Below are 20,485 nucleotides of genomic sequence, written 5' to 3' on the forward strand. Positions count from 1 at the left end.
TACACATGAAGGCATGAATGTACATATAATCCCAACTCTAATGGCATAAAAAGAATTGTAAGCAGCCATGTCTGTTTTCTACCAGCCAGGCTAAATAAAAACAAACAGTCTTCGGACAACTCCAGTCCCTTTGGCGATAGGCACTAGGTCTGTGAAATCATTTGAAAGAAGCAATCAATATATCACAATTCAAGTGACACCAACTCACTGGCAGGAACTTCCGCATGCAGTGGCATTGCTGTAACTTGAAAATTGTGCAACACCTTTAGTAAACACTTCCTCATGTAAGAACAAGAATAAAGCTGAAGGACTCATTCTCCCTCCTTCACTGCAGAAGGCAGGGCAGGTTAAAGTAGGAAGAAGCTAGAGGCCAGTCTTTCTCAAAGCAAGGACACCGCTTTCCAGGCTTAGCTGAAATGATTAAAGTATTTCTTATTTCTACAGTTTTGCTCCTTTCTCAACACCGAGGTAAGTTTTTTCCCCTTTTATCAAATCGCTGCTAAGTACAGTGACAGATAAGTTTCTATAGCTTTTGTAAGCTTTTAATTATTAACAGGTGGCTGATACTGAAGAACCATGATTGCATTTGTTGTACTCACACCAGATGAAGTCACTTGAAGACAATGGCATTGCTGAATATAGAGGTTTTTGTTTCACGACTCAAGTTAACAAGTAATCATTAAAATTCTTGAGAAAGGCAGATTAGTAAAGAAAATATTTACCCGATTGACTAAACTGGACACAGATTGACTCAAGACTTGGAACAAGTTTGTTCTGAGGAAGTGAGAAAGCCATTTTTTCAACAATTGTGAGAGAATGTATTCAACTTGGATAATTTGTTGCATTTACAACATTTTAATTGTAAAAGAAATAATTTTACTGGAATTAAATGAACAGAAGTCCTCTACTTGCAATTGAAATAGAATGATAAACATGTAATATTTATGTAGCACCAGGATAATACCTTGAGATCACCCGGAATATGATTAAATAGTTATATATTAAATCCTTTCAATAGTAAGTAAGTATAATTATTTAACCATATTCTATATGAGGTGCCATACATTAGTTTTTGAGTGTATTCTTGCTTGCTTGCTATTTGAATCAGGAGCAGATTTTCAGAACATGACATGCACAAATATGCACAAATTTGCACACGCGATTCATGGTCACTTGGACGTGTAATGGTCTTCAGTGCACACATATATTATGTATAGAATTAAACAGAAGTGTGTATGGAATTATATGCATTTTCTTGTGAAGAGTTCTGAAAATCTTCCCCTTGAGACTTTATATATCTTGATCAAACAGATTTCATTTTCATATGTAGATCCACACTAACTGGTGGTCTTAATTCCTGATTTAAGATGGTTGGGAAATTGCAGTATTTATTTACGCCTTATCACCAATTTTTTAACCTGTTGTAACAGATCCAGACTAAACTTCTTGCTCAGAAAAAACTGAGTTAAAATCATGCCTGAAGCAAAACAAGATGACACCGAACATTCACTCTGAAGAACTGACTCTAGGAAAACTATTAGAAACAGAACAAAATATAACTGCTTACTTAACATACCCAGAATCTTGTAGCTAAAAATCCACATTTGAAATACAACACAAAGGTATTAAACCATAAGGCTTGTCTTGACTAGAGAAAAGGTCAGGTTTAGATCAGGCTACCTAGCGAAACCCAACCTAACTTGAGCAACGGAGGCTGTAATTTGACTTGCTAAAAATCAAGCTAAAGGCGTTACCCTGAATCTGCAATAGGAAGTTTTGGTTAGGTTGATTTCAGTGACACCACTCAAAGACTTTTCCTCTTCTAGACAAAACCAAACAAGGGGCTGTTTCAGCAACTCATACTCTCTGATTAGTGCTCGCCCACACAAGTAGTCCTATTATTCACTGAAGAGATCCACTGATTTCACTGAAACTATTTACATAAGGAAGTACTTCTCAAATGGAGTAGCTGGAAAATCAGACCCATAGAACGCAACGTTCGCTGGGTGCTGAGCTCTTTTGAAAATCTGGCTACAAGGGTCACAATGGGGTCCTGAGCACTTAGGAAAATCTGGGCTTTATTTATGTGATTAAAATAGGAGCCGACCTATTTTTGAAATTCTGGTCCCAAATGTAGGTGCTGAACCCTTGAAAATTTGTCCTTTAGGGTGAAATTCACCCCCCTGCAACGGGATTAAAGGGGGCCTATGTGGTATATAGGCCTTGTGATGTCTCATAGGACAGAATCTGATTTTCAGAGACTCTGAACACCTTCAAGAGAAGTCACATGTGCAGAGCACCTCTGAAAATCAGGTCATGATACACTGATGTTCTTCAGTGCAGAAGCTGAAAAATTCTTCTTCTGACCCTTAGTAAGCTCTTCATTACCACAATACCTCTAGCACGTACTTCACTACTGCACAGTCAGACTACAACATATCCACGTACACAAGGGGAGATGGAAAAAGGCCATTGGGGTCATCTAAGATGTCTCTCCTGCCACCTCCGTCATGGACATGTATGTTCCCTACTTTTCAGCATATTTGCCAAAGCTTTGCCCAGTCCATTTTAAATGCCACCACAGCGAGTCAAACATGTCATTGAACTAGAAACTTTCCATGGGAATGTGTCAATTTCAACAAAGTTTCAGTTTTTTAAAAACAAAAGTTGAAATGAAGCGTTTTGACCTTTTCAGAACAAAGCCTTTTGAAGGTATGCGTTGAAATGACTTTTCATTTCAAAATGTATTTTAGTTTATATTATAAATTATGATACAGCATAACATTTTAAAAAGTCAAAAATCAGAACAAAGCATTTCAACTTTAACACAATGAAATGTTTTGAATGGCCCAATACAATGTCTGCCCCCCGCCCCAATCATTTTCTGGGAAACTTTGATTTTTTTTTTGTTTTCATTCCAATTTGGACCCAGGAGACCCAGACCCAGATTCTAGTTCTGCACATCTTAATGCCCTTTCACTCGAGTGATCCTAATGAATTTTGGACATGGTTCCATGCTACAGACAGGGATATCAAGAGCTTGCACACCACATCACAGTGGTACTAGTATATGATCCACACTGGGCATGATCTGTCCAAAACAGGAGAGTAGCTGTCGTCCAGTGCAGGGGTTCTCAAACTTCATTGACTGTGACCCCATTCTGACAACAAAAATTACTACACGACCCCAGGAGGGGGGACTGAAGCATGAGCCCACCCAATTGGGGGGCCAAAGGTGAAACCCCAGGGCTTGTAACCTGAGCCCCACCACCCCCAGCTGAAGCCTGACCCCAGGCAGTGGGATTCGGGCTTGGGCTTCAGCCCCGGACCCCAGACAATCTAACTCCAAACCTGGTGACCCCATTAAAACAGGGTCACGATCCACTTTGGGGTCCTGACCCACAGTTTGAGAACTGCTGGATTAGAGGATGAGGAAACAAGAGCACCTTGGGAAACAAGAGCGGCTCTTCCTATAGATATTCGAGACTATTTCATGACTCAGTTCTGGATTGGTGACAAAGAACCTATAGGGATATGGAGATCTAACTGGTCCAGAGTAGCCATAATACTCTGATCCAGCAGTTAGGATTGGCTGAACCTCCGTGGTACCAGTATTAGTCATTCTAATGTAGTGGGGACGGCATAGTCATTTACATTCAGATCACTTTGCAACACTGTGATGTTGCACTCTGTATGATTTTGTGAAAGTATGCTGATGAGTGTGACTATAATGTAATTAAAATATGCTTCATGCAAAAGGTCTCTTGTAAGTTATCATTACAAAGCTTATAATCTACTGAGTGTGGTCATTCTATGTGTATAAATATATACCTCTTGTATCTGAAACTAGAAATATGAACTATAACTCCAAGGTCCTATTGTAGTTATGCAGAGTGTGGGCCATTAATGGTGGATTGGAATCTTAATGGCTCCCATTAACCAGGACAATTAACTGTAGATGGCTCTGTTTTACTACAGCAGCTGTGTTAGTCTGTATTCGCAAAAAGAAGAGGAGTACTTGTGGCACCTTTGAGCATAAGCTTTCGTGAGCTACAGCTCACTTCATCAGATGCAATCTGTGGAAAATGATGATTGATTGCATGCTTATGCATGAGCCTATGCTCAAATAAATTTGTTTGTCTCTAAGGTGCCACAAGTACTCCTTTTCTTTCTGTTTTACTTGTAAGTCTTCCTGTATACCTGTATGCTGGCAAGTGGGTAATGAAGTCTTACAGTGACATGTGATCATGTCACCTGAACTGGAATCCATCTTTAACCTGGTGCTTTTCCATTGAGGAGAGGTGGGAACCCAGAGGGACAAAGGATTCCTGCCTTATGCAAAAGATATATAAAGAGGGTGGAACAGAACAAAGAGGCAGCCATCATGAGAAATCTGCTAGCGAGCACCTGAGCTGGAACAAGGGCTGTTCCAGGGGAAAGGATTGTGCCCAGACTCGAAAGGTGTCCAGTCTGTGAAAGGTTTCAGAGGAACAGCCGTGTTAGTCTGTATTCGCAAAAAGAAAAGGAGTACTTGTGGCACCTTAGAGACTAACCAATTTATTTGAGCATGAGCTTTCGTGAGCTACAGCTCATTACAGCTCATGCTCAAATAAATTGGTTAGTCTCTAAGGTGCCACAAGTACTCCTTTTCTTTTTGCAGTCTGTGAAAGAAACTTATTGAAATATCTCTAAGGGTGAGATTTTATCTGTATTCCATTTTTATTACTGTACTAGACTTAGACTTGCATGTTTTATTTTATTTTGCTTGGTAATTCACTTTGTTCTGTCTGTTACTACTTGGAACCACTGAAATCCTACTTGCTCTATTTAATAAAATCACTTAATACTTATTAATTAACCCAGACTATGCATTAATACCAGGGGCAAACAGTTGAGCATCGCTCTTTATCAGTGTTATAGAAGGCGAACAATTTATGAGTTTACCCTGTATAAGCTTTATACAGGGTAAAACGGATTTATTTGGGGTTTGGACCCCATTGGGAATTCGGCATCTGAGTGTCAAGGACAGGCACATTTCCTAAGTTGCTTTCAATCAAGCCTGCAGCTTTGGGGGGATGTGGTTCAGACCCTGGCTCTGTGTTGGAGCAGACTGGCGTGTCTGGCTCAGCAGGACACGATGCTGGAGACCCAAGCTGGCAAGGCAGGAAAGCAGGGGCAGAAGTAGTCTTTGCATATCAGGTGGCAGCTCCCAGGGGGTTTCTGTGATCCAACCCGTCACAGTGGTGTAGTCGGGCAGGATCTGTGCACAGCAGATTGCTTTGAGGTAGCGGTAGTGATTTTAAGTAAGTTTTAAGTGTAGTGGCTGGAGAACAGACAAAGTGGTTCCTGTTTGGTTATTTTCTGTTTGCTTATTTTGGGCAAGGGAAGTAGGGACAGAAAAGGAAGCAAAATAAGTAAGAGGGAAGATCAGAAGAAGCTAAAACTGCACAGGTCGTAAATTGCCCAGAAAGGCTGAACACTGGGTGCTGTGAAAGTCTCTGTTAACGAAGAAGCCCCTGAGCTGAGTGCATCTGTTTCAGTGAACTGAAGATGGGTGTGCTCCAACCTCTGTGTCTGTGCTATCCTTGCAACAAAGCCCGTTGCCAACTGTGTCCACATATCTATTGAGGGGACACCATCATAGGGCCTAATCACATCAGCCACACTATCAGAGGCTCATTCACCTGCACATCTACCAATGTGATATATGCCATCATGTGCCAGCAATGCCCCTCTGCCATGTACATTGGGCAAACTGGACAGTCTCTACATAAAAGAATAAATGGACACAAATCAGATGTTAAGAATTATAACATTCATAAACCAGTTGGAGAACACTTCAATCTGTCTGGTCACTCGATTTCTGATCTTAAAGTGACTATCCTTCAACAAAAAAACTTCGAAAACAGACTCCAAGGAGAGACTGCTGAATTGGAATTAATTTGCAAATTGGATACAATTAACTTAGGCTTGAAGAGAGACTGGGAGTGGTTGAGTCATTATACTAAGTAAAACTATTTCCCCTTGTTTATCCCCCCCTCCGCAGTTCCTCAGATGTTCTTGTTAACTCCTGGAAATGTGCTGCAAATGGCCCACCTTGATTATCACTTCAAAAGGTTTTCTCTCCCCCCACCCGACTCTCCTGCTAGTAATAGCTCATCTTAAGTGATCACTCTCCTTACAATGTGTATTTTTTCACGGTCTGTGTGTATATAAAATCTCCTCACTGTACTTTCCACTTTATGCATCCGATGAAGTGAGCTGTAGCTCACGAAAGCTTATGCTCAAATACATTTGTTAGTCTCTAAGGTGCCACAAGTACTCCTTTTCTTTGTGCTGAAGCTGACTGGAGTGTCTTAACTTAGCTAGACAAGAGTGAAGGGGTGCCTGTTTTGGCAGGAGGGGGTTCCTCTGTGGTATCCCAGCTCATTGAGTGACAGTCTAAAGGGAAAACAAATGGAAATTGATGTGCAATTTGCCCAGGAAAAGGCTGCCCTGGAAAAAGAAAAGGTTGCCCACCAGCAAACCCTGGATTTAAAAGACAAAGCTATTAAGACCCAGAAGCATGAACTGGCTGTAATGGAGTGGAAGAGGTGCACAGAGACATGTATCCTGGAGTGGGAAGTGGGGGTCCTGGTGACTCCTGCGGTGAGAACAAAGCCCAAAGACTCTGGAGCTGGAAGCAAACCCAACCTGAGTGAACGGGGCAGGGGGGAATTTTGCTGGCTAGTGAAAGGTCTGTCATAGCTGGTAACTGTGAGCCCGCAGTTGCATCAAGGTCTCTTTCCCTTTTGGGGGACACAGGCGTGTCTCCCCCGAGGGGAGCCCAAAAACCCTGGCTCTGGGTTGGAGCAAACTGGCGTGTCTGGCTGAGCAAGACAGGGTGCTGGAGTCCTACGCTGGCAGGGGCAGAAGTAGTCTTGGCACATCAGGTGGCAGCTCCCAGGGGGTTTCTGTGATCCAGCCCGTCACAAACACAATGGCTAATATTGCTCAGAAGGCAGCACAGGATAACATTTTTGGCGACTACATATTTCCCCAGCCTGGCAGCTTCTTCTAGCAGCAGCAATGCAAGAACTAGGAGACATATTGCCCATTGGCCCAGAACACTCTGGGGCCAGGTGCAGCCTCTTTCTGCGGGGAATAATAAAGGGGCCTTCCTTCCCATTGTGAGACTATTTCTGATCGCCTTATAAAGTAAAGTGAATGCATTTCAGCAGTTTTAGCTGAGCTGTTTGTTCTGTGGATACAGAATAGCGTTTCGAGGACACAAAGCGCGATCTTCTCTGGAATAGTTTAGACCTGGGGTTCTCAAACTTCATTGCACCGCGATCCCCTTCTGACAACAAAAATTACTACATGACCCCAGGAGGGGGGTCCAAAGCCTGAGCCCCGCCACCCTGAAGGGGGCAAAGCTGAAGCCCAAGGCTTCAGCCACAGGCAGGGGGCCTATAACCTGAGCCCCGCCCTGCATAGTGGGGCTTGGGCTTTGGCCCTGAGTAGTGAGGCTTGGGCTTGGGCCCTAGCCCCAGCAAGTCTAATCCCAGCTATGGCAACCCCATTAAAATGGGGTCCCGACCCACAGTTTGAGAACCGCTGGTCCAGTGCATCAGTCATATGGCTTCTGCTATCTCAAAGCTTGTTGAAAGGGAGATCATGGTAGATGGAAATAATGTACGAGTAACAGATTCACAGCAGCCACCTGGGATAGGAAGATAGAGGGACTCGTGTATATTCCCACATATATGATCAACATCACAAAGGAATCTGTAGCAATCCAGAACAATCAAGTTCTTCCTGAAGGAACTATCTTAGAAGACCCCTATGCAACTGGTCTGTTACAGCTATTATGTTTTATGCTAATAGTACTTAATCGTACACTAGATGCTACCCAATATGCAGAAGTTCTCTGCTGCAAAGAGATTAAAAACTAAGGTAGACCCTGACTCAGGAAAGCATCTCTATCCAGGACAACACTTAAGCATGTGCTTAAGTCCCATTGGACTTATAGTTAAGTACGACTGGAAAAAGGCTAATGTAGTGCCCATCTTTAAAAAAGGGAAGAAGGAAGATCCTGGGAACTACAGGCCAGTCAGCCTCACCTCAGTCCCTGGAAAAATCATGGAGCAGGTCCTCAAGGAATTAATTCTGAAGCACTTAGAGGAGAGGAAAGTGATCAGGAACAGTCAGCATGGATTCACCAAGGGCAAGTCATGCCTGACTAATCTAATTGCCTTCTATGACGAGATAACTGGCTCTGTGGATGAAGGGAAAGCAGTGGACGTGTTGTTCCTTGACTTTAGCAAAGCTTTTGACACGGTCTACCATAGTATTCTTGCCAGCAAGTTAAAAAAGTATGGGCTGGATGAATGGACTATAAGGTGGATAGAAAGCTGGCTAGATTGTCGGGCTCAACTGGTAGTGATCAATGGATCCATGTCTAGTTGGCAGCCGGTATCAAGTGGAGTGCCCCAAGGGTCGGTCCTGGGGCTGGTTTTGTTCAATATCTTCATAAATGATCTGGAGGATGGTGTGGATTGCACCCTCAGCAAGTTTGCAGATGACACTAAACTGGGAGGAGAGGTAGATACGCTGGAGGGTAGGGATAGGATACAGAGGGCCCTAGACAAATTGGAGGATTGGGCCAAAAGAAATCTGATGAGGTTCAACAAGGACAAGTGCAGAGTCCTGCACTTAGGACAGAAGAATCCAATACTTCGCTACAGACTAGGGACCGAATGGCTCAGTAGCAGTTCTGCAGAATAGGACCTAGGGGTTACAGTGGACGAGAAGCTGGATATGAGTCAACAGTGTGCCCTTGTTGCCAAGAAGGCCAATGGCATTTTGGGATGTATACATAGGGGCATTGCCAGAAGATCGAGGGATGTGATCATTCCCCTCTATTTGACACTGGTGAGGCCTCATCTGGAGTACTGTGTCCAGTTTTGGGCCCCACACTACAAGAAGGATGTGGAAAAATTGGAAAATGTCCAGCGGAGGGCAACAAAAATTATTAGGGGACTGGAACACATGAGTTATGAGGAGAGGCTGAGGGAACTGGGGATGTCTAGTCTGCGGAAGAGAAGAGTGAGGGGGGATTTGATAGCTGCTTTCAACTACCTGAAAGGGGGTTCCAAAGAGGATGGATCTAGACTGTTCTCTGTGGTAGCTGATGACAGAACAAGGAGTAATGGTCTCAAGTTGCAGTGGGGGAGACTTAGGTTGGATATTAGGAAAAACTTTTGCACTAGGAGGGTGGTGAAACACTGGAATGCGTTACCTAGGGAGGTGGTGGAATCTCCTTCCTTAGAAGTTTTTAAGGTCAGGCTTGACAAAGCCCTGGCTGGGATGATTTAATTGGGGATCGGTCCTGCTTTGAGCAGGGAGTTGGACTAGATGACCTCCTGAGGTCCCTTCCGACCCTGATATTCTATGATTCTATGGGCCTAAGTGTTTTCATGCATTGCGGGCTCAGATATAATGCAACAAAGGGGTTGTACAGAAGGTTGGAGAAGTGAGCCCAGGGTTAAGATCATGGGGTTACTCAGCAGAGGCCGGTGTAGAGCATGATGGAGTAATATTTAGAGTAAACAGACATTAGCTGTCACTAGTATATAAAAGATACACAGGTGCCACATATCCTGTGCAGCCTGAGCGGAAATTGTATTTATGTTTCTGAGTGGGAGAAATAATCACAATTAACCTGTTAACATGAAATAGATCAGATTTTTCAAAAACACTCATGCGCTTTGAGACAGACCTCGGAGCAGTGCACAGAAGAAAGATGCTCTGCCCCAGTCTGAGTTTGTCGAGTGTAACAGAGGGATCTAGAAGCAAGATCAGATCTAGCCAGAGCTACAGGCTTAGCTAATAATTTAATAAGGACGGGGCTCCCACAGCCAAATCCACAACGCCCATCTGAAATGCAATCTGCTCTCCTGCCCTTGCACTGAGCTCAGCATTATACCCAATAGAGATCTGAGAGTCCTGAGACGAGAATTTTGCTCTTCAAGTAGGACAGAAGACACACACTGCCAAAAGAGCACTGGTAACATGACTAGGGCCAGACTATGATAGCACAAGGGGGGAAGAGAAGGGATGAGGAGATGACTCTGCATAAGGAAGGTACAATTCAAGCTCCTGGGCCCTCCTCAGCGCAAGGTCAACTCCTTGCTGTCATCCATTTGGTTGCAATCAACCCGAAAAGAGCCATGGTCCTGCTCCCATCTGCACACCAAGCAGTGAAAATAGCCAGATGCACTGTGTGTGGGGAAAGTTGGGGGAGAAGGATAGCCTGCTGCACCTTCCTTAGAATCATGGAACATCAGGGTTGAAAGGGACCTCAGGACATCTAGTCCAACCTCCTGCTCAAAGCAGGACCAATCCCCAACTAAATCATCCCAGCCAGGGCTTTGTCAAGCCTGACTTTAAAAACCTCAAAGGAAGGAGATTCCACCACCTCCCTAGGGAACACATTCCAGTGTTTCACCACCCTCCTAGTGAAAAAGTTTTTCCTAATATCCAACCTCAACCTCCCACACTGCAACTTGAGACCATTACTCTTGGCGTCCTTAACACAATGCCCACCCATACCTACTCACCAGCCCCCATGACAGCCGGATGCACCTGCCCCAAAGAACTATCCGCCCTCGAGCTAACACTGAGTTGATGCAGCTCTGAATTGCCCCCAGTGCGGGCAGGTGCCCATCAAGGTACAATCTGACCCTTAATACGGACTGCAGCTCTCCCATACAATAATGGCGCAGGAGACAACTGCCGGGTATTGCAAATTGTGCACATACCGATGTACTGACTAACCATGAGGCTCCCTGATTATGTAACTGGTTTCCTTGTATTCTGGCACGGTGAGTAGTGTTGTGCACGTCTGTTCACAATGAAGCGTGCTATCAGTCAGCCATTGCCAAAGTTTCATAGCCTCAGGGCCTTTTAGCATTTAACTCACCCTGGGCTTGGATATCGACAGAGCTTTTGTGTGAATCTGAAGAAGATTTAAATAGCCTCAAAAGGAGTGAACTCGATTTGTCCAACCCCAAAGGCCATACTAATACATATGCTTAGCTGGATAAAATATCCATATTCTACCAACTGATACTTCTAGTATGCAAGCACCTGTATGCCGTCTGTGAAATGAATTTTTCCCCGATGATAGTTCCCTTTGAAATTTTTCTGATTTTGGCATACAAAGATTCAGATTTTCGGGTTTTCAGTGACAACCGCCCCCCCCCCTTTTTTTGGGACAAAACCAGAACTTTTTTGGCAAAATTTCTGTTTCATTGACAAGCCATTTTCCATAGAAAAAAAGATATTTTGCTGGAAATTTTTCAACTTACTCTAGTGAGAAAGGGCAGAGCAAAATGGTTAGATCACATGCCTAGCCATCTGGCCTCTTGGAGTTTATTCTCAGCTCTGCCACTGACTCACTATGCAACTTACTTATCCTTTCTATGCCTAAGTCTACCCACCTCCAAAATAGGGCTAATAAAAAGACCTGTCTCACACCCGTGTTTTGAGACTTATCCATGCATGTAAAGTGCTTTGACATCCTCAAGTGAAAGGTGCAGTCTCAGCACAGGTTATTAATATTAATGAGTTCAGGCTAAATTTTCAAAAAGAGACTCGTGTCCAATTTGTCCAGTGCCCAACTTGAGACAGATGTTTTAGCAGGGCCTGATTTTTAGAGCACGTCTGCTTAGCCCTTCATGAAAATCAGACCCTCTAAGGTTGTTGCAGGCTGGAAACCCAAAATCCAAAGCACCAAAAAAACCACTCTTAACTTTTGCAAATTTTGGCCGCACAATCCAGTGTTGCGCTTGGTTTCAGCAACATGTGGTGCCCAACTGCTTGTGCTATGGACTGGGGATAGTTTCTGCATGAGGAATGCAATATGGTAGCTCAGTTCTATGGAAACACGGTGTTCACCAACTCTGCACCCAGAAGAGAGAGCTGCAACCTCCTGGCCTGCTGAAGAGGAGAAAAAAAGCCAATATGGCTGTTGCTGTCCATGGATATTCTCGCAGTAGCTGAAGGGCTAACCACAAACACAGACTATGAATCCAACCAACCAATGATGGGCACACCCTCAGTCTAAGGGTTTGATATTACTCTTGCCATCTCTTACAGTTCCTTCCTGTGGCCACCATCTCTTGGTCTGTGTTATGCAGGAAGCCAGATTAGTTGATCGTAACGGTCCCTTCTGGCTTTCAAATCTATGAACCACTCTTTCTCCTACAAGCATCCTTGTACACAACTATATTGATCACAAAACAGCTGGTATGAAGTGTTCTCATAAGGAACAAAACATATTTCATACTCCTGTATAAAACCCCAATAAAAAGTGGGAGCAAGGAGTAGGAGAGGACTGAACAAAAGGAGAGAAAAAGACAACAATAAAAAGCAGAGAAAAGAAAAGTTTTCAACTATCACATGCACATAATCACACCCAGTAAAATATAGTAGGTGAAACATGCTATAGGTGGAAGGTTAACTGCAAGCTATTTCTGTGAAAAGACTAGTTGAAAATATTTCTAAAGAATGGTTTCAGAGTAACAGCCGTGTTAGTCTGTATTCGCAAAAAGAAAAGGAGTACTTGTGGCACCTTAGAGCCTAACCAATTTATTTGAGCATAAGCTTCCGTGAGCTACAGTACCTTTATGAAGTACTCGTCCGATGAAGTGAGCTGTAGCTCACGGAAGCTTATGCTCAAATAAATTGGTTAGGCTCTAAGGTGCCACAAGTCCTCCTTTTCTTTTTTCTAAAGAATGAATCAGATTGCTCCCAACTACCCATGAATGCTGTGAACTTACTTACCTACCATACAGGAGGAATTCTTTGTTAATTTGAACAACTTTCTGTAACAGAGCCTGGAGATCATTAACTCTACAGAATCACCTGCATCAGTTGCAAAACAGCGAATGCAAAAGTAAAGGCGACATCTTGAAAATCTGGCCCAATATGTTGATATAAAAATCACGCAGTGCTAGAATAGGGTTCTATGAATTGCATGAAAATTAAATAAAACAATACAGCATTTAGAAACTCTGGAACTTAAAAAAAAATAAAATAAATACCTTTGTTTTGACAAATCTTTTTGTTTCCCCTAGGGACTGCACGAAGGCAATTACTGGGGGTGAAGGACTACGAAGTGGTATACCCACAAAAATTACACCAATTACATAAAAGAGATGTAGCAGGAAACCAAAATCCCAACCATGGGGTAATAAAGGAGGCATTTTTTATTTGTTTGCATGGGAATGGGAGAGTTTTGTCTTGGGTCAGAGTGTACTTAACTTTCAAGATAAGTTAGATCCAGACATCAGATCATACTAATGGAACAGAATAACTAGACTATTGGATCCATTCCCCTGCAAGGGCAGGCCGTGACAGTCACACAGTAAAAGTAGGTGGCAAAGGCTAAATGTGATTGACGAGTCTCCTCCTAGCTTATGACCATACGTTTATTCACAGAGCAAACCAACTCATTCGTTGGCATGAGTGGCACGTTTTTGCTCAAAAGTAGAGCGGTGGGTGGATAGTGGAAAACAGAAGAGCGGAAGCGCCTCGCGTTCCAGGGTGTTGAGTTTTAGACCCGAAGCATGCAGCACAACCACATCCGCAAATCAACCTCTGGGTGGAGGTGGGACAAATCAGTGGGTAGGGTCCAAGACAGAGTTCTACTCCTAGCTCTGCCACCAACCCAACCTGCTGGGGGAGGGTGAGTAAGTCACTTAAACTTCTCTTGATCCCTCTTTCTCCATCTGTCAAATAGGACAGTGAGACTTGCTGCCCTTTATGAAGTACTTTGAGCCCTATGGATGAAGGCCCCAACACAGGAAAGCATAAGCACATGCTTAACTTTCAGCACTTTAATAATTATTACTCTTATTGAGATAGCGCCTAGTTATCCACCAAGTGCCTATTGTGTTAGGCACTGCATAAAACAGGGAGTAGTAGGTGGTCCCTGCTCTGAAAAGTTTACAATCTAAATAGACAAGACAGACAAAGGGTAGTGGGGAAAAGGATATAACATACCACTGAGTTCAACTAAGACAGTTCAAATGCTTAAAGTTAAGAACATGCTTAGGTGTTTGGATGAATAGGGATAGGATTATTCACATGCTTAAAGTTAAGCATGTCCTTGAGTGCTTTCCAGAATTGGGTCTTAAGTATAGTCTCCTCTCGAAGTCAGCAGAGATGTACATGTACCTTTGAAAGCAGACTTTAGATTTTAGAGATCAATTTATTCAAGTCATTTAAAAACTGATGCTTAGTCTAGCACTGGCAGCGGGTTTATTGTCGTGGGGGAGTTGGTGTTGGCATCTCAAGACCAGTAAATTCACAGTGAGGCTGGTGCTTATTCATCTCGATATTATAACATACAAATATTTGCAGGCAAAATATGACGACAGGATGCAATACGAAATTAAAGTCAACGGCGAGAAAGTGATACTTCATCTAGAAAAAAATAAGTAAGTTCAATTTCTTTTCTTTTAACATCATCACTCTCTAATCACCCAGGTCACTGGAAAGAGATACTATAAAGCACTCAGGATACAGTTTCGAAAAGCAGATGGGACTTAGGCTCCTAAGAGATGGGTGTATTTGAAATTTTAACTCTCAGATATCATAGGGATGGCAGCAGAATAAGAACCTGAATAGAATAGAACAGACTAGAACAGAATCAGTGGCACCCTGGCAGAGCCCGGCCAGCATGACAGAACTCCAAAACAGTAGATGGTCCCTGATGTGGACATTTGCTGTGACATTTGCTGTGACTATAACGACACTGCTGCAGCTCCTGCTGCTTTCTCTTGGATTCTAAAACCTTGGTTGCAGCAAACTTGACTTGTGAGCCCCTCTCTGTGCCTCAGTTTCCCCATCTGTAACTTGGAGATAATAATACTGATTTACTTTCAGGGTATTGTGTATTCACATTTGTAAAGAATCCTGAGATCCTCAGAAGGAAGACATTATGAAAATGCAAGAGGTAGATAGGTAGACCGACAGACAGCTAGGATAGCACTGGTCAGGCCGGCCACCCTCTGTGACCTCTATCACTACGATTACTGCCCATTTATGAAATCATACCTGCCTCTACTGTTAACTTTGTTCTCTCACTCCTACTTATTTGCCTAAATTAACCTCTTGTTTCTCGTCTAAATCCTAGATTATAAATTGTGCGGGGGATTGTGTCAGGGATTGTCTTTGCGTTATGTTTGTTCGGTGCCGAATTCAGCGGAGCTCTGATTCCTGGGGGGGGGGGGGGGGCATAGGCTCTCTCAGAATGGAAAATATTACAATAGTAATACAAAGAAATAGTCCTGACAGTTCACAAGTGATCAGACTTCTAAACCTTACTGGGTTCTGAATTAATCTTGCAAAATAAGAAACACATCCCAGCCTGAGGAGCTTAGTCTACACGTATAGTATAGGCAAGGTACATAGAGAAGAGGCTATAATACAAAATAGAGTATATCAGAACGCTGTCGGCCCATAGAGAGCAAACATGAAATAACGTGTAATGGTTATTCTGCATTGGCCGGGTGTGTCTTTTGAGTTCTTTATGTTTGACATTGTGTCAGTTTAGGTACGTTTTAAGTGGCGTGTTTTTAAAGATTGTGTAAATATGCCTTAACGTGGCAATCGGTTTATATTAAATGTATCAAAAATAGAAATAGAAACAATAAATAAAGGTTAGTCCCTGCTTTAATCTATTCAAAATATTTCAAGGGAGCAGAGGGAGAGGAATTGGGAAGCCTTTTTGCGTTAGCTTCCTTTCTTTAAGAATACGGTAACCCATTGAAATTGCTCACAGAGGTTTGGAACGTTAGTACTAGCTGAAGTGAATTGGGCCCCAATTCATGACTGACCTCTGTGGCACTGCTCTGGTTCTTTAAATTAAGCATCTGTTTAAGTGCTCTGGTGGATTGGGACCCAGAGTGCTCAGAACCTTGCAAGATTGAGCTACTGGTGATCAGCGTGCATGCAAGCAAGTCAGAATGCAAAATGAATGCAGTGTATTCAGTGGTTGCCAAATTAAAAGGATGTATTCCAGGGATATCATGTCCACCTATTTAGTGTGTTACACCTATATGTGTGTCTTTCTAAAGGTAGATAGACTTACAGTGAAGAAAAGTCAGCCTTAACTACAAACCAAGTCTGGACAATTTCATCCCCCTGGGTTAAAGTTTGACAAACTTATAAATAACTGTTTATAAACAGAGGGCAATAATGGAAAGTATTGATCAATCTCTATATGTATGTGTGTCTTGTACATAGATGAGCCAGATCTTCCATTGCTCTGTATGTTAATCAAAGTGGGTGTAAAGCACTAACACATCAGAATAGTAGTGTTTCACACTCACTTTGAAATGGCACAAATGACTACCCAAGGTATAGCCCAAGAAAGAATCAGGCCCGTATATGTATTTAAAAATGGTCTTGTCTTATACTCTCAGGAAGTTATTTTGCATTAATACAATGAATGGGCTTTGGTTTGACTTTAGAACTCTCCCTGTGTTTGGATAAGGGTTGTGAAGAGGCCTAATTGTCCAGCGGCCTTAATTCTCCAGTCTTTTGATGCTAAAAATAACACCACTATGCATGCTAGTGTTTCAAAATGGTTTGAAGTTCATTATGTAATTACTTCTTCCCTTGATTACTCCAGCATCATTATTTGCTGGAATAACAGGCCCATTGTATTCTTTCCAGGGATCTATTTGCCAAGGACTACTCTGAAACTCATTACTCAGATGAGGGTCAAGAAGTGACAACAAGCCCTCAGATCAAGGTAACATACGAAGGCTCTTCTACAAATCTGTAATCACGTGGTGTTCCATGTGAGATTCGCCGGCATATTAGCAACAGAACAATCCACTTTATAATGGAAGATATAGGTCCAGATTCTAAGCTTGTATAAATTGGCATAGCTTCACTCACCTCGATGAATGAGTGAATGAGGTTGTGTTTCTTGACCTCCATGGAACTGCACTGATTTACACCACTTGAGAATCTGAACCATAGCTTTCTTTATAACAAAGAAAACCTTTTGCACATCTATAGCTTATGAACACGTCTATAGCTTATGAACACTGTTGGAATTCCCGGAGAAAAGGGAGTGGGGCTCATTGAGACTAAACATTCTATGGCTTTCCACCGCATAACTAGGTTTCACAAAGGAGCAAATGTTATTCATTTTAAGAGCCTAATCTCAGTGAGATCATGAACTCAGGTAAACACACCTTCACACACACACACCCCCACCCACCCTGCCTCCCACCCACACAGCAGATGCATTAAAATATATTACAGGTTATACCAGATGGCTTCCTTGGACCATGACCAATCAGTTACTCAGTTATAAGCACAAAGGCAGTCACTGTACACATTTTTTTTTTAAATTAACTATGTCTATGGGTCTTGACCCACAGAACTACAACCCCCTCCCGCCCCCCAATTTTAAGCCATTGTTCATTGTATGTTTGTTAACAATTACAATTTGAAATGCAGAAATAAATATTCTTTGTCCTGGAGAAGGTAAGAGGAACAATAGACATTTGGATTGGGTAAACATCTGTGTAAGGACTTCAGGATTTCGTTTCTTAATATTACAGAGGCTATTCCTCATTGTTCTATTTATTTCTCTCACCAAATGGAAGTTTGCATTTGGTTAAAGATTATTCCAAACAAGGCATGCGGCACAGACATCTGATACACTGTATGACCGAGGAATTCCAGCTTTGCTAGTACTGCTCTGTGATTAAACATTTTTTGGCTTAACTTGCATAAGCATGAGGTGTACAGCAATTGTTTATTATTTTCTCTAATAATGTTCCTTTTGTTAATTATTCTTTCATTGTAAAGAAACTGACATATCATGATGAATGGATGTTAAACCGTAATGTGAAACCCAGCATCCATGAGCAATAAAAGTCGTACATTTGTATGTGGGTTTAAATGCTATTTCACAAGCCCATATTCAAGAAACTAGTTAGGGTAACATTTTCAAAAGCACCCACGTGACTTAGGCATTCCATTGAACCCACTTGGCTCTATTGGAATTTAGGTTCTTAAATCACTTAGGCACCTTTGAAAATTTCACCCTCAAGCACATGTTCACTTTTAAGCATATTCTTTGCTTCAATGGGACTTGACAGGACTTAATCGTGGTAAAGTTAAGCACATAATTAAGTGCTTTCCTGCACTGGGGTCATGCTGAAACAACATAATCTGACCCCTGATTCTGCAAAGCACTTAAGCATGTGCTTAACTTTAAATACAGGAGTAATCCTATCCCTATTTCACGTTTAAGCACGTGCTTAACTTTGAGAACCTGGGTAACACATGTGTAAAGTTAAGTACATGAAAAAGTGCTTTGCTGAATCAGGGCAACAGAAGGCAAATAAACTTGGCAGCTGTAAGCCATTTGAAGATTCTTCTATGGAGCGGAAAGCCTGTACTGTTTGGACTTGCCAAAGTTAGGGTACCTTTGTGCCAACAGACCAACACAGAGCTGCTGCAACTGACCTGGGAATTGTCACCCTCTATTTCCATTTCAAGCAGGAGGTACCACAGGTCATAATTTCCTTTTGGAAGCATAGGCAATTAAAGTGGATGGTAGAGGGGTACCAATCTCCTTTCTGACCAGAACACCGTAACTCAGATTTGATATAAAACAAAAAACAATATTCGGAGAAAAATTATAATATCTAAATGGGACAAATCGGCAGATAATGTAATATGACATAACGCTACGGACGTAATTGGAGCTAAGACAGTTCACACCAGCTGAAGATCTGGCCCAATATGACAATTTATCGTTGTTTCCTAACAGGACCACTGTTTTTACGATGGTCACATCCAAAACGATAATGACTCAGAAGCAAGCATCAGTGCCTGCAGTGGTTTGAAGTAAGATTGTAGCTAATGGTCTTCATGGTGAAATGACACAAGAATGTACTTTTTAAATCTACAAGACTTTTTGCTCACTTGCTCTTTATTTACAGTCAGAGTTGCATCCAGTCTTATGAATCAGTAAGATCTCAAAAGTTTAGCTCTATAAGGGTGAAATCACTATGAGAATGGGTCTGAGTAGTTATCCTACAGATCTACTTCTGAGGAAAACAGTTTATAAAGAAAAGGAAAAAGGATAAGAAAAAGCCAGAGGGTATCAGCAATTGTTTGGAGGAGGTGCAACTGCATATTTTCACTCTGGTTCTAATACTAGATAGGAAACTAAACACTTATGTGCTGCGGGAAGTTATGTTGATGGTTCAGCAGGAGGTGTTCATCTTCTCATTCAATGCTGAACCAGTGCTTGAGTATGGTGTTAGGTGGAGCAGTGTTGTTAGAGATCCAGTCTTTTGCACGAGACAATCAATTCAAAGATCTGTCCTTTTGTAACCATTAAAGATTCCATTGCACAATTTGAAGGGCCGGGAACATTAGCACAAGGGCTGGTCAAACAATTTAAGAAGCAATATTTTTCCATCAGAAAATGGGTTTTCATCCACATAGAAATTTTCTTTGAGGGAAAGATTGATTTCAGCAGAATTCTCTGTCAGAATGTTTTGTTTCAGGTTAACACACTGAAATGAAACATTCTGATTTCTGACTGTGAAAACATTTTGTTTTGATCACAAATGTCGAAACAAAACATTTTGACATTTCCAATGTAAAATTATACTGAACTTTTCATTTCGATATTTTATCTTTTCTTCCTGATTTAGGATGAACACAAATGCCAAAATATCAAATTTCCCATGGAATCAAAATTCCATTTTTCAGACAGATCTCATCAGTATAGAAGTCATGAACAAAATTCTGTTCCACTGGCTTAATTCCAGTTTGAGTAGGTTTTACTTTTCTAATCTAATTTCTCCTAGAATTTCAGTTTGTCATGGCATTCTTTACTTCCTGTGGTGTATTGTATCTGAGAGCAGTTAAAATTCTACTGTGTACTATTACACTGGTGTGTAGTGTGATCCTTATACTAGGGGAGAAAAGTGCTCCACAAATGTGAGTCGTTATTATTTTGATAAAATCCTATGGATTCGCAAAGATCCTCACCTTCATTCTAATCTGAGGGTTTTAAAAAAATGTTTCACAGAGGATATTTCAAGAGCCAGGGTCAAAGATACCTTATCCAACCCCTGAAGCTCACAGACAGCGAGGAACATGCAGTCTTTAAATATGAAAGCCTGGAAGATGTTGAAGGCCCAAAAACTTGCGGCGTAACCAACACTACCTGGGAATCAGAAGATCCTATCAAAAAGTCCTCTAGATCAAGCACCAGTCTGGAAGTGAGTACTGCCCTGAAGTTAAACTAAATCCCTAAGAAAATTTCTGAGAATTAGTTTTTGTGATCCTGGCATAAAGGGGTGAATTACACCATATTTTGAGAAAAAAAAATCACTTTTATTCCTACCCAGAAGGGTAATGTGAGACAGGGTCTTAGGTGTAGTTAGGG

The 20,485-nt window shown here is 42.0% G+C and overlaps 1 protein-coding gene across 3 annotated transcripts in view; it reads left to right on the forward strand.

Moving 5' to 3' along the window:
• Positions 1-295: 295 nt before the first annotated feature.
• The window catches only part of LOC140903535 (zinc metalloproteinase-disintegrin-like NaMP), a 50,067-nt gene continuing 29,877 nt past the window's right edge, over positions 296-20,485 (forward strand). For 2 of the 3 annotated variants that reach the window (XM_078850640.1, XM_073324946.2), the window contains exons 1-6: positions 296-468; positions 13,122-13,234; positions 14,410-14,486; positions 16,729-16,807; positions 18,851-18,927; positions 20,126-20,318. In XM_078850640.1, coding sequence (XP_078706766.1) covers positions 417-468; positions 13,122-13,234; positions 14,410-14,486; positions 16,729-16,807; positions 18,851-18,927; positions 20,126-20,318 — 591 coding nt within the window. In that variant the 5' untranslated portion in view covers positions 296-416. The remainder of the gene's footprint in view (positions 469-13,121; positions 13,235-14,409; positions 14,487-16,728; positions 16,808-18,850; positions 18,928-20,125; positions 20,319-20,485) is intronic. The other variant, XM_073324945.2, reaches the window with a different exon arrangement.

This window comes from Lepidochelys kempii, chromosome 26 (assembly GCF_965140285.1).
Source record: "Lepidochelys kempii isolate rLepKem1 chromosome 26, rLepKem1.hap1, whole genome shotgun sequence".
Classification (NCBI taxonomy): Eukaryota; Metazoa; Chordata; order Testudines; family Cheloniidae; genus Lepidochelys; species Lepidochelys kempii.